Source organism: Anarrhichthys ocellatus, unplaced genomic scaffold, assembly GCF_004355925.1.
Source record: "Anarrhichthys ocellatus isolate YVR2014 unplaced genomic scaffold, GSC_Weel_1.0 scaffold50, whole genome shotgun sequence".
Taxonomy (NCBI): domain Eukaryota; kingdom Metazoa; phylum Chordata; class Actinopteri; order Perciformes; family Anarhichadidae; genus Anarrhichthys; species Anarrhichthys ocellatus.
Genome location: NW_022280080.1, coordinates 2,014,029 through 2,028,161, shown reverse-complemented (window position 1 = coordinate 2,028,161; position 14,133 = coordinate 2,014,029). Strand labels below are relative to the sequence as shown.

General features: G+C 42.9%; 1 protein-coding gene across 1 annotated transcript in view; it reads right to left on the bottom strand.

Moving 5' to 3' along the window:
* Positions 1–14,133, bottom strand: part of gli2a (GLI family zinc finger 2a) — an 85,535-nt gene that overhangs the window by 58,535 nt on the left and 12,867 nt on the right. The window contains exon 2 of the mRNA XM_031869926.1: positions 9,090–9,229. Coding sequence (XP_031725786.1) covers positions 9,090–9,204 — 115 coding nt within the window. The 5' untranslated portion in view covers positions 9,205–9,229. The remainder of the gene's footprint in view (positions 1–9,089; positions 9,230–14,133) is intronic.

Below are 14,133 nucleotides of genomic sequence, written 5' to 3'. Positions count from 1 at the left end.
CATCTGGTCAGTGTCATGGTTACAGATGGATGCAGTGTTGGTGAATTCTTTGGGCTTCCATACTTTCTGGTTTAAAGTATAGCCACAAAATCCCAATGACACTCTGCTTTAATTAAAGCTGCACAATATTGAAACATATATTTTTTGTCCTGTGATATATTTAGCGATACAAAGAAGATGTTGTGTATTCTAAAGCTAAATGCGGTGCACTTTGAGAACACAATGAAGAGGCTGGATTCATGAAGAACTTTTTTAAAGCAATTTTGTGTTCTATTAAAATTGTAATCATAAACACCATGGTTGTATAGATATGAATGGTAAAAATAAACAAGTCAGGCGGGTTGCCGACATTGTAGCAGACCCCTCGCACTGAGTAAGTCCGCCATGGTTGACAGTTGCACAGAGAGCCCTGACCCACGCAGCGAGCATTAAGTCCACGGCCTGGGGAGGCGCCGATGTTCGACGAGGGGTGCTATAAAGCTCACAGGCGACCTTCACCCTGTGCCTTTCCAAGCACACCTGCAGCGCAAAATATCAAACTGCAACAAAGCTGTAGCATGACGTAGTTCATTTGCCAACAACGCACGTCCTGCATTGTGACTACACATCGTAATGTCAATGCTGAAACTATATCTACGGCAGTCCTAGTTTTAATGTTCCACAACATCTACTGCACCACAACCATAGAATTGTACTGAGGCCATCTAAGTAAAGAAAAAGCAAAAAGCACTGAGAAGCACTTTGAGTAAATATATTGTATCACATGTAATGTTTGGGTAAGAATCTCAGATTTAAATCTCAGACCTCCTGTTTCTGGACACGTAGTGGCTTCTCATACCAAAGAACTGCACTGCCAACACCAGCCAGGCTTAGCACTCAATCATCTGTTGCTACCCAGCTGTTACAGTTTCCTGCTGCTGTATGATACATGACATTACAAATCAGTTTTCCATATGGTAGCATTTTGTTTGGACCATGACAACCATACAATGCTTATGACAGGCTTTGCTGTGATTACAGAGCAGTGTAACTAATAGCAGCCCAGTCCAGAATCACTTTCTCACAAAGAATATGAAGCTGTAGCGTATGGCTGGCCGAGAGTCCTTTTTTTAACCCGCAGAAAAGAATGGTACAAGAGGAAGAGTGCAGGACAACCAGCCTCCATTTGGAATTCCTTCTTTATATAATGTCTGAGTATTTGTTTTTACTTTTGTATGCAATCACAACAGCATCCAACATCATACGGTAGCACTTCTTTGTGTGCGATCTGAGCGCCTGTGTGCCCCAAATCCTTGCATGTATATTATTGATTATACATCTATCATGGTTTTGAGAATTGATATAGTATCATAAAGCGACATATCGCGATACTCGTGTATATACTAGTGCATCAATGTTTTTTTACAACCCAAATAACAAGTGCACACCAAAGACCATGACACCAGAGCTAGCTCCATTCGGCTACGAAGACAATGATATACTGTATGGTTGAAAGGTCCTGAAAAGCTAGTAAAACCGGACCTTTGAGTTGTTTTCTCACATATATTGTTCCCAATATTGTATTCTATTTAATGTGTACAAAATAATCTCAACAAAATGTCAACCTGCAAGCTTTTGTGGAGATTTCACAAGGTCTCCTACCCTAAATGTAGGTTGTTTGCCAAAATATGCTTTCACCTTCCCCTAAAACCACACATGTAGGTGCTTTTTTTTTAACTTTGGTCAATGTTAGGCTAGCTGTATCCCCCTGAATCAAGCGTTTATGCTAAGCTAAGCACTCCCTGTCTCTAGTTACATACTTAACACACAGACATGATTTTCTCATCTCATTCAGACAGATATCAAATAAGCACATTTCCTATTTAACGATTCCTTTTATCCGTCGGTGTAAATATGGTCTTCGGTGTCCACTTGTTACCGTGTGACCAACGTTCCACTGAGGTCACGTGATGAAACATGAGCAGCTCCATTTGAAGAAGACGCTGAGATGCAATTGTCAAATGTGTTGACCCTTAATATGAGATTTTACTGCTCAAAATATTAGACTATAACAGCCGTAGTAAAAGTTGTGCCTTAATATCAAGAAGGACAATCAATAACAAACTGCAGGAAGCAAAAATGAAGCCAAATTTGATATGTGACATTTGTTTAAGAAGCCTTTCAGTTTTTCCAGTGTGATCCAGTTTTTAGGACGATGTTTTAAAGAGCCTATGAATTGTGGGAAGGGACAGCAGTCCACTGTATTTACTGAGGCAACCTCATCTGCTTATTTTGCTGGTTGCACAGTTTACTGTGACTCGTCTGCGTCCTGTCCTCGGAATGAGTCCATTGGGGATGACCGGTGTCACGGCTGCACACTCCATCTGGAGAAAGACTCACCCTCCTGGGGCTGTGACCATGAACGTACATTGTCAAAGTTTATTTTTTCATAAATGTTTATGGAATTCCTCCAACTCCGCTGCAAACGTAGCCGCTGACTGGGCAGGATGGTTTGCTATTGTTTCTCACTGCGACCATTTTAGTTTGAACGTTTGAACCCAGTTCATTTGACTTCGTTGACCCGTTGGTTTGCAGGTGATACGTGTGAACAAGTCTGGCTCTAGGAGGCTGTGCCTCACAACTCTCAGTGAGTTGGCTAATTGCTAAATGCTAGCAGAGGCTGGAGAGCAGCAGCAGTGAAACCTTAGATCTGTAATTACAAGAAGCAGCTCCTCTCTAAGGAGGAATTTCACTGATGGTAAAAATCAATTTCCTCCTCTTGCTTTCCTGGGAAACTACAGTACAATTACAGCAGGTGTTAATTGTAAAGGCACCTATTGTCTACTGTCTGGAAGTCTGGAAGATTAACATAATAAAACACACCGACGTTCTCCCTGCAGAGACATATGTTGATGCAAATTTGTAAGGTGTTTATCGTTTTATATATTCTCGGCTGATGCCTCAGCAACTGCAGACATGCACTTCTCATCATGGGTGGGTGGGCTTTTTTCTCCGTGCAGCGCTGTGATTGATTCTTTTCCTCCAGCAGCGTTCCGACAAGGGCGGACCGCAGCTGTGTCCGCAGGCGGACAGGGGGGTGCGGGGGTACGAACCGGAAGAGCCCGACCACAAACTGTCCGTCTCTAGACAAACTCAGCCGTAGGAACTAGGCCTGTTTACACAAGCGCCTCCCGTCCGTGTTTACAGCTAGCACACATTTTTGTTTTACCACGTCTAAACTCCTCGGACGTTTATTTTGCTTCAGTTGAACTGTGAGTGTTGGGGCTACATCAGCGGATGAAAGTAGCCGAGGCTGGCAGGCTGGTGGCTCAAGTCTGAAGGACACAGAGGGTTACACCGAGTCAGGGATTTGACGGTGTAGAAGAGGAGAGCGCTATAACTTATTGGGCTGATTCCCTTCAGGCCGACAAACACAACAAGCAGGAAGTGTCTTAGAGGCAGGGGCATGAATTACACATGCTGGGAAAGAGCTTTCTGTTTAAGAGAGGATGAAGCTCAAAAAGAAGAAGGGAAGAAGGGCTGGGGAGAGAAAGCTGGTGGACAAGGTGTTGGGTAATCCCCTAAAGCATCCATATATTGCCTCCACCTCCTCTCCCACTGCTTGTAAACAGCAAGGAATGTAACATGTTGTCTTTGGGCCCTGTGTGTGTGTGTGAGTGTAGATGCCTCTAGTACAGAGAGATTTATATTCTCAGACATTGCCCAAAGCATACCACGTTACTTTTTTAACTCTGGCTGCTTTGAAGCGGAGGCAGATGTTCCAAAGAAACAACCGATATCAGAAATGTCCTCTCATTTGAGCCTGATTTATGTTTCATAACCACATTAGAGAGCTTCCAAAGGGTGTCATACTCGAGGCATTTGCTCAGAAAATAGGCTTCTTAATATTTGCCTTCATGACTGTCTTGTAAGCATTCACTAAAATAAACATTTGTCTTGGGATATTCTTTTTCAAAACTAGGAATCTTGAGTCTTGATAGTGCTTAAAACTTGTTAAGAATTCCTCTGAACCCCATGGTTGGATTCATCTTGTGGTTTCTTTGCCTTCTTAATTCAAGTAAACATATAAAAGAATCCAGGAAACTTATGTATAATAGAGCTTTATATTAAATGTAAAAATTAAAGTAATAATAATACTTGTATGTACAGTATGTAAGGCTTTAAAACCCTTGCAAACAATTGCTGAGACTCCCTGGATGAATTCACCATCCTACAGCAGTTCCCTTCTCTTAGTATGTAGGCCAGAAACTCTGTGATGGGTGATGATAAAGGCCACAACTAGTACTCAGGGCTCAAACCCCTGTTTTAAGCTTTCATCAGGCAGCAACATCCAGTTCTGAAAAGTGAAGCCAGTGACTCCTCTGGTTGCATAGAAGTCTGGTTGTATAGAAGTCTATGAGAAAATGACTCTAGTAAACATGAGTTTATGGTCTCAATCTCTAGTTTCAAGTCTTCTTCAATACAGCATGATGTTCATTTAGTACATTATGGTCCATTTAGAGTCAGATAGACCATAAAGCAGGCTATACTTTAGGGCGGGGCTACCTTGTGATTGACAGGTTGCTACTATAGCATTGAACGTTCTGGGAGTTGTCCGTGTTTGCATATTAGAAATTTAACCCTTTCACAGTGTGTTTTCAGTTCATGAAAGTTAATTGTAACATTTTGGTTGCCTAAAAATGTCTAATTCAGTGTTGTTGGTTATACTTCGCTCCACCTTCTGGTTCCAAAAAAACCCAAGATGGAGATGGCCAAAATGCTGAATTCAAGGATTCAAAACCGTAGTCCACAAACCAATACGTCCACTTTTTATATAGCTTTCAAACAAACTATGAAAAAACAAGATGTACTCCTTCTGCTTTTACTTAACATGTCTAATATTTAGATCCAGTCTTGGCCAGCCAGTAAACAAAATGAAACTCAAGATACGACAGAGAGAGACAGAAATGCGAGAATGGAAGCCTGAAGGGGAGTTGAGGAGTGACTTGGAAAAAGACCAAATGAACTGTTTGTAAGTAATCTGTTACCCCAGTCAGCCATTCAAGTATTTTAGCAGGTTTTTCTCCCCATGCAGACTGGGAATATGGATGTGATGTTGAATTAGATGTGTGCAGTCCCAAGTAAGGGCACATACTGGACATATCAGGCACATGGTGTAAACTGACTCTGCAGATGATGAAGGCCATAAATTGAAAGTCATTCCGGGACAGAAACAATATCGGTCTCTCTTAATGTCATTCTTGGAGGACAGCGGTGAGTTCCTGATAGTGTGTGGCTATAGACCCTGACAGGAAAATAAACAACACTGGGACTTGGTCAATAGGCCTTCCTGTAAGCTTGTTGCTTGCAGGTCATCTCAAGTATCAGTAGAGGCATTATTGATGCTGTTACAAAATGTTACTTTAGATGACACCTGATAGAGCTGATTCTTTCGCACTGAGGATGCAAATATGGACACAAGGCTGTTGAATGAAATCCATGACATGTTTGGAGGCCTTCGGGACCAGGGGAAGTGTTTCTTCTATGCACAGCCTCGTAACTTGATCTGCAGTATTTCCTTAAATAGCAAAGATTAGGGAACGTTGAGAGAACATGTACTTTGATGCCAAGTCGATGGCAAAATTCTGAAACCATGATGGTACTTGCTATTCTACAGTACTGCAGGTATCAGGGATCAGGGCTTGAGTGGCGTAGATAGAACATTACCCTTATAATGCTACGTTCATGAACTACAAATCTGTAGCATCAACAGGAGGAGAGCTAGCTAATGATAGCTGTTAGCAGCCATGGGCCAGACCAGTTTTGCTTGGCTAAATAATCAAGCTAACAGCTAGCTAACAGCTAGCAAACAGAGGTTACATTAGTTATATTATGGTGCGTTCAAGATCTCTTCAGTATAAATGAGAAACTTGAGGCGAATCATCAGTGATTATTAATACATTTGCAAAAACAGTATGCAAACATTAATAAAGGAGTGTATGTTGAAGTACATGGGATTTATAGTTTTGTTTTGTTTTTGATGATGTTTTTATGGTTAATGGTGTCGTATCGTGGAATTTCACTTAACCCACAGGTTTGTTCCTATAATGAACTGGTCCGGATGTTAGAGCACCATGGCCATTGTGAACAACTGCATCTTTCTTTTTTGCTAAGTAGAATACTTCAGGCATCAGGAGATGGATTCTCTGATTCTTTCAGCTCAGGTGGAGGGCCAAGGAGTTAAACCAAAGGGGGCAAGGGGTCTGGCTTGAATGTGGTCATCCCTGCATAACTCTGGCCACTGAATCCCCCGCCCACCCCCTCTCGACGATCTGTGGAACCACAGCAGCGTAAGAGCTTCATTTAGGCGCTCAGAAAGAAAGGCAGAAATCTCTTTCTCAGGAAGATTAGTGGCTGTCCCTTTGGAGTAGGCCTGTGGATGGGGAGGGAGCTGGGGGAGGAGGGGGTATATTTTGCTCTGGGATATTTTTCTCTGCCGGGGGGAGGTGACCCATTCCAGAGCACCTTCCAGAGAAAGCCCTTGCGACCAATTCGGAGACCTCTGTGGAGACCCTTCAGACTCTAGCTCCGTCTAAGACTCACCCATGATGGCCATGATTAACACACGACTCCTTATCGCAAAGCCACTGCTCTACTCCCTGCAAGACTAATTACACCAGACTTCTCTTCTGCATCCATCTGTGCTCCAGTGACCACTCCGAGTCAGACTTGGCCGATCCATTTTCATGCAGAAAAACTAAAGGTCGGGTGATTTAATGCCGTATTCTTGTTTGAGTACAAGCGAGACGGCAAGTGTTGACAAAGGTGAGGACATTTCTTCTTTTTGTGCCGCCTCTCATTGGCATCCTCCTTAGATACATCAAAGCTGTGAATAATTATCTGTGGACGATGTGTTTCTTATGCTGAAGAACATTAATCTCTGTCGGGAGTTCGCAAGCTACGGCTGAACTCCAAGAAAGATGAATACAACACACTGCTTAGGCAGAAATAATCAGAGTGTTAGCGAGCTTGTCTGCTCCACTGGCCTCGTACAGTCAACACCGAAGTGAGGGATGATGGAGAAATTCTCTTTGGCAAACTTTCTCGGGATATAATAAGGGCCGTAAAAACAACAAGTTGGCAGATCTGCATTTGAAAAACGGTCGGTCTTCTTCGGCACTTCTTCGAGCATCCATATGCCAGTCTTATGGTGTGATGTTGGGAGGAGGGGGGGTGCATCAATCACAGGTATTCCTTTGAAACCGTGAGATGTTTTACAGTCCTGGTACCTAATCTGGACACATGTTACTCTGACATGGTGAAGCACAAGCCGTCAAAGACTCGTAAATCCCGGGGGCCTGGGTGTCAGGTTGCAAGGGCCGTTGCCTGTGGAAGCATGCCCTGTAGCTGCGAGATGGATGCAGGCTGTGACACGAAATGTGGGTGCCCATTTAAAACCATTAACAAGGCCCAGAGAAAGAAGCCAGACTCCTATCATAGGGACCGAACTCGACCTGCACTCTAGTGCCAGCATCCCTGGCCTCTATCGTCTTTCCTATGCTTCCCCTTGGACCCTGACGCACACTCGGCATAAGTGGCCAGACATACTCCCATTATGTCTTTACACTCACAGACATGTCCAACAAGGCGAGGCATGTCTCTATGAAACACGAGCAAAGTGAGCTCTCATCAAACAAGTTATGAGATTCGTTGCCGGCTGACACAGCGGATCAGGGTGAACAAGATGTTCTCAGGATGTTTCTGCTTAAGTTACACTACTGTACTGTGCGGTTTCATTTCCAAGCTTACAGAGACCTATGATGTAGTCCGCATAGTTTGGAGTACTTTGCAATTCCGTTTCAAATACGAGTAAGCTTACTGAAAATATGTCTGTGACATCTTACAAAGAATGTTTCCAAGCTGCTTGATGTATTCAAATTTACCCCACATTTTGGTTTCCACATGCATGCTAATTTGAAATAAAAAAGAAAAGAATCATCAAATTGGAAACAAAAGCAGAGGCTTAAAACTAACACACTAACGTCCTACTTTTACAGCTCCCTCGTGTGACGTGGTGAGCTTTGTGATGGCAGGCCACCAGGCCCTTCATTAAACAGTAAAACAACTTGAATGCTATGTTCCTGCAGTGGCCCCTCAGATGATGCCTGTGTGTCTTCCTGAGGGGTTTTAGTGTCCACCAGCCGGCTCCACCAGCAGGCGTTAGTAATTTATAACACTGGTACCTCAGAGGCCCGAACAAGGTCCTCAGACCTCGTTAGAAGGAGTTTTCATCACACATCTACTAATGAAAACATGAGCGCTCATCTTTTAATTATGACCCCTTTATAGTGGGAATCTTGCACACCCTGCAACCTCTGTGGTACCACACAAGCACAAATAAGCCCTAATGGGTGCAGCAGACTCCTTTACTTTTTCTCAGTGGTGCAAGGTTATGAAAATTCAACCACTGCAGTCTACATAATACACAATGATCATAACAGTGTAATTGACTAAATAATTCATATCATGGCAAGCTCACTGTTTTTTTCTTCTTTGCTGGTATGAAAAACTTGTGTCCTCTTTGTGGAGGTGCCAGGGAGGGCACGCTGAAACGTCCTAGTTTCTCACCCCACATCCCTAAACAATTAATGGCTCCTCTCATGGCAGGCCACCAAGCCCATCATTAAGCAGAAATACCGCTCACGCCACAATGTCATCCGTATCTCCTTAGCATTTCAAAGGTGCTTCCCTCCGCCCGGCCTTTATCCGAGGACCCTGGTACACCATGTTGTCCACTGCTATGCCAGCCTTCTTTAGTAATTCATGAAATTTACACTCGGGAGGTGAGAACAAGGTCTTTCGACCTCATTATAACACTTTTTCATCACCCATTCTCTGACGCCTCTGATACATGCGTCCCCCATCTCTTGGTATTCCTCTTTTCATGTGCAACCAGCTACTTATGTGACTGTCCATCATGTTTCACTCCATCAGTACATGATGCTACAGAAAACAAAAGGACACTAGAGTGCTTTATTATAATAGCTGAAGTCGGTTATCACCAAATTACCAAATGAATGTAGGGTAAATGATTGGAAAAAAAGCTGTACCTCTGGTCAGAGTGGTGGGCGAGGGCTTCTTTGGGATTTCTGAGAAGCTGCTCCCATCCAGACCTGAACCCTTACAGTCCTTCTTCTCAGTGGCTGTTGGAGCTGAAGTCTCCATGCTGCTCTTCGATTTCCGTCACAACCTGGAGAGGCAAGAGGCACTGGTGTTAGGTTAAAATGTTTGATCTTGGCTGTGACCGTGTAGCAGAAAATAGGTACTGCATTGAAAAACAAAGTTTATGGGAGCTGTAGTTTTGTTGTCCTTGTTAATTTTATTAAAGGTTTCCAGCAAGGTGTAACATACTCATTCACCCTAGAACCTTAGATAGTGAGCCCCTAAAACTCGTTTCAGTTCTGTCTCAAAGAGGGATGACCGAAACTTAAATAATCAAATTGATCATTTCTAGTTAGAGAAGATAGCGCTTCTGTGTAGCTGTCTATTGCCCTTTTAAGCTAAATATAGTAAAAAATATTCTTGAATTTGTCACTTTTTTTCAAATACCAGACCGTCAAAGAAGCAAGTATTTTTTTTTCCAATGTAGCAACACAAACTGAAGTGTATTACAATGTGTACACTGTGATTGATGTATTTATCCTGTCAGTGTAACTTATGTCAGGTCAGGCCCTAAACACACAGACGGATTTCTCAGTTAGATGTAATGACTCCACAGTCCTCTTCTGTTCCAATTGTAAATGTGAGTGGCCCTTTAGCGCTGAGGTTTTTAGCCACTCGCACTGTGTCAATACCTCCTCATGTCTGTGTGAATGGCCCGATGACTTGGCAACGCGCCACTTGTTTGACTTGGTGGGACCTACAAGATCATCCTCCGCCGAGAACAAACAAGACTGCAGCTCCCGGCCGGGGAGGGAGAGGTCATTCCTTTGGTCATCGCTTTTTCCACCTGCTCTCAGACGCTGGGAGAACATGTCGGCGCGCTTTGACAGAGCGCTGAGACGGCATTACGATCAACGTGGATGTGATCAGAGGGGATGACTTCATGTTTCACAGGTGCACAGCAGAAAGACTTCTTTCCATGTTTGGAAAAGTGAAAAACATTTTTAGTATGCATCTGAGTGCTTTTGGGCATCCAAACGATGTACTTTCAGTTCAGCTCCTCACACCTGTTGGCAGCTACGGGAGGTCAGCTGATTAAAACATTTTTACACAAAATCATTTTGCAGCCTCAAGTCTTGTAAAAGAAAAGTGTTTACGACTTGACTTGTGTCCAAAAGACACAAACATTACCCTGAAACAGCAGTTCATTTCCACTCAAGTCAGGGAAACAACTGTGATTTTTGGCTGAGAGAAAGACCAGAAAAAAACTCTGAGGGATCAAAGGATATTAAAAACACAGTCTTTGTAACACTAGAGGGTATGAGAACATGGAAACACAAATACATAATTATGAGTGCTGAGAGTGATGCTGTCATTTGAAAGGAAAAAAAGTCATTGTTCAGTGATCTGGTTACCGCTAGCCCAATGTGTGCTGTTTTCGGTTCCATGTGGATATCCAACATGTCATCCTTCATTGTGAGGTGGGTGTATTAGCAGCCGTGTCTGTGACCCTTCGGAGGTGCCAGTCGCCTGTCACCGGGCCAGTGTAAGCCGATTAGAGGTGGGTGACTAACAGGTTTAGGCTGCATCTGTTTCTTTTTTTCTTGGTGCCAGGACGTCCTCGAGTCTTGTCTTGGGAGAACTCCGTCACTCTGACATCACCTTTGTGCTACAATTTAATGTGCTCTTTCATGGGCTTTTATCGTATTCACAGTTGGCCAGAAAACGGGCTCCTTTTCGGGGGTGAACCCTCTTGGCAGAGATAAGACGTGCCCGTGAACACACCAGTGCTCGCAGCAACAGAGTTTGCCTTTCAAGCAGCATGCCCCTTAAAAATAACTGAGAATCCTCCCCTTAACATCTCCGTCTGATCAACATCTGGCATTAATAGCTCTTTCCGTGCTTTTACAGCATGCCAACTATTTGCTTTCCAATTGCCTTTTGAACCCCAAGCCAATATTTTGATGAGGTTTGGGGTAGAGGCACCTGTAAAGGTAATTTACTTAGAAATAAAAAAAACTGAATCAGCACAGTTTAGATCTATAAACTGTCTAATGCTGGCCCCACACTGGGGCAGAGTTTGGTTAACATTCACTCCTCTAAACAATAGGGATATTCCCGATTCGGGGCTGGACCGAAGAGATTATCTCTCCAAATGATCCTTCAGTGTGAGAGGTTTATGGATATAATCCATATGAATCCATATGGCAATGAATTTAGCACCTTTCATGTAACCAACTGGATCACAATCTCTGCGATTTTCGAAATCCTGTTTTCTGGAAGGAACAGTGATGGGATGATATTGAGCAGGAACCCACAATAGCCAATGAGAGAGAGAACTGACCGAGAAGTGTCACCAACAGGATGTTGTGGACTTGTTTAGAACAGAAACATGGCTGCCAACAGCACGAATAGAACTTCTGTCTGCCGAGCCAGGTGGACGGTAGAAAAGGAGGACAAGCGGGTGGAATAATGGCTTCCTACATTGTTGTTTTCGGTGCAAAGCACACACAAGTGCAACTATGTGACGGAGACAGTCAGCCTCCATGTATGCGTTTGTTCAGAAGTCACATTTGGTCACGTGAGTTTCTGTGAGATCCCAAGTCCCTGGAATCGCCACACTGAAATGGTTTAGGACAAATGCCAAGTAGGTGCTCCTGTGTCTCGACTGTGTGGTCTGGTTAGAATAATAAAAATCGGTTTAATCCGTCTGTGGCTTCCCATGTTTTTTAAATCAGTTAAGATTTGAAAATCCTCCAGAGTGCACCAGGCTTACTTAAAACTGCTAGATTTGAGTTAATTTCCCAAAAAGTGGCCCCAACTTCACCCTGATCCCTTCCACCCCACCCACTTTCTCCTTAATTCTGTGGAGCTGTTACATCCCCCCCCCCCCCATCCCCCACCCTGGTGTCTCCCTACAGGCCGGACCCGTGTGGTCCCTGCTGACAGGGAAGCCCAGCTCTGACAGGCTGGTACAGGTGTCAGGAACCAAGCGGACAGATGGCAGGGGCCAAAGGCGAACAAACAACAAGGGTGCACTTCTTTTCTCATCTTCTGGTTGGCTGGGCAGCCCATTGCAGCACGAACAGGATAAGCAACCCCCCCCCCCCCCCACACACACACACACACACTCACATACACCTTCTCCTTTCCCCACCCTGTTGTGCCATGTGATCACAGGCCGGGGACTTCAGATAGCAGGGCAGGATCACCCCCACTCACAACACAATGCCCCAACTTCCCTTTTCAAATAAATAAATATTCCATTTTATGTCTGATATACATATCACCTCTTTACATCATGCAAACTTCCACATGTGGTGTCTTGAGGACCTGTCATAGGAAGCGATGCTGAACAGACCTCAAAACCTTTTAAAATGAAGGAAAAAGATGCCGAAGGATCGGCTGTCTGATCACCACATGATTTCTGGGAAATGCAAAAAAACATCCATAGCAGTGTCTCTAGCAGCCAATTCCCAAAACAAGAGTTTACAGATTACAGCTCTAAGTGATTTATTTCATTCATTTTTTTGTTTATAAGGCTAGACTAACCATATCCGAAACCTTAACCCTGAGTTTTACAGTGAGGCTGCTTTGTTCTTGTTGCTTCCTGCCACTCGGAGCCACAGAACTGGATCTTTCTTTACATTGAGAAATGTCTTTGCTTTCGTGAATTATCTTACAAACATTCAAAGTGAGGTTTGACGAAGAATCTGTGTCTGTCCGGGTTTTTTTTGTCATCCAAGTGCTTGACTTAAGGTTAAAACTGTTGTAATTGATCACAGATGCCAAGAAATATGTCTTGTATTTATTCAATTTAACAAATTCCTTCAGTCCACCCACACCAGGAAGGCTATAAATATGTTCCGGCTTATATTTTATGAATTACAAATAAAACGGTTAACAGAAAACGTCAGCTTTTTGAGCGGGGCACAGGATGGCAAATATTAAACAGAGAAAAGTACAGTTTATAGCAGATGTTTTACGTCTCCATTTTCATCCGGCAGCCCTCGCTGTGATGCACCATCCAGACATGCCACTTAACCACACCAGGCACAGGAAAAAGACTGAGGTAATGGGGAAAGTCACTGTTATGTTTTCTTCTGCCAAGGTCAGCCTGAAAATCATACAGGTTCACTTCTTTCCAGAGCAGAACTGGTTTGTGTAAAATAATAGTGAAAAGAAAACATATTTATGTGTTTATTTTACTACTTTGTCTATTTGCGTCTGTAGATTTCTCCTAAATTATACTAAAAGCTGGCATTAGATAATGCCTCATTTGCATATTTTAACAACATTTCATAAAACTTGTAATACAGAAAACGGTTGTCTTAATGTAAGTAATCAACTGGGGAAGTGTCATGGTGATATCTATTATTTTCTTTGACCCTACTCACTGTAGTGTTTTCAGTCTGTAGTCAATTTGACATTTTCTCTAAATAACTTTCTCCACTTCAGTAGCTCTTACATACACAGCAACCTTTCCAGTTTCATTCCTCTTTCTATTCTGAAGGTTTTTACTGAGGGGTTTGTTCATATAACATATCATAGCTGGATTTACACAACATTTTATCACTAAAAAATGGAGAAAATGGATTTCATTTTGGCTGTATTTTCTCATTTATTGAGTGATACAAAGAGATATTCAAATTCCCTCTATAAAAACATTTGACTCGAATATATCAACGAAATGAAACAAGAACTTTTAACCTGGCTTCATCTAAAGTTCAGATTTATGGTCTAGAAATGTATGTAAGGCAATTCCTCATTTGCAAATTTAAATATAACATTTCATAAAACTTGTAATACAAAAAACAATTGTCTTAATGTAAGTAATCAACGGAGGAAGTTTCATGCTGATATCTATTAGTTCATTTTTCTACCCTATTCTCCTGTAGTGTTTCCTCTTAAAGACAATAGTATCAGTGCCTCACTTCTCTCTCTCTCTCTCTCTCTCTCTCTCTCTCTCTCTCTCTCTCTCTCTCTCTCTCT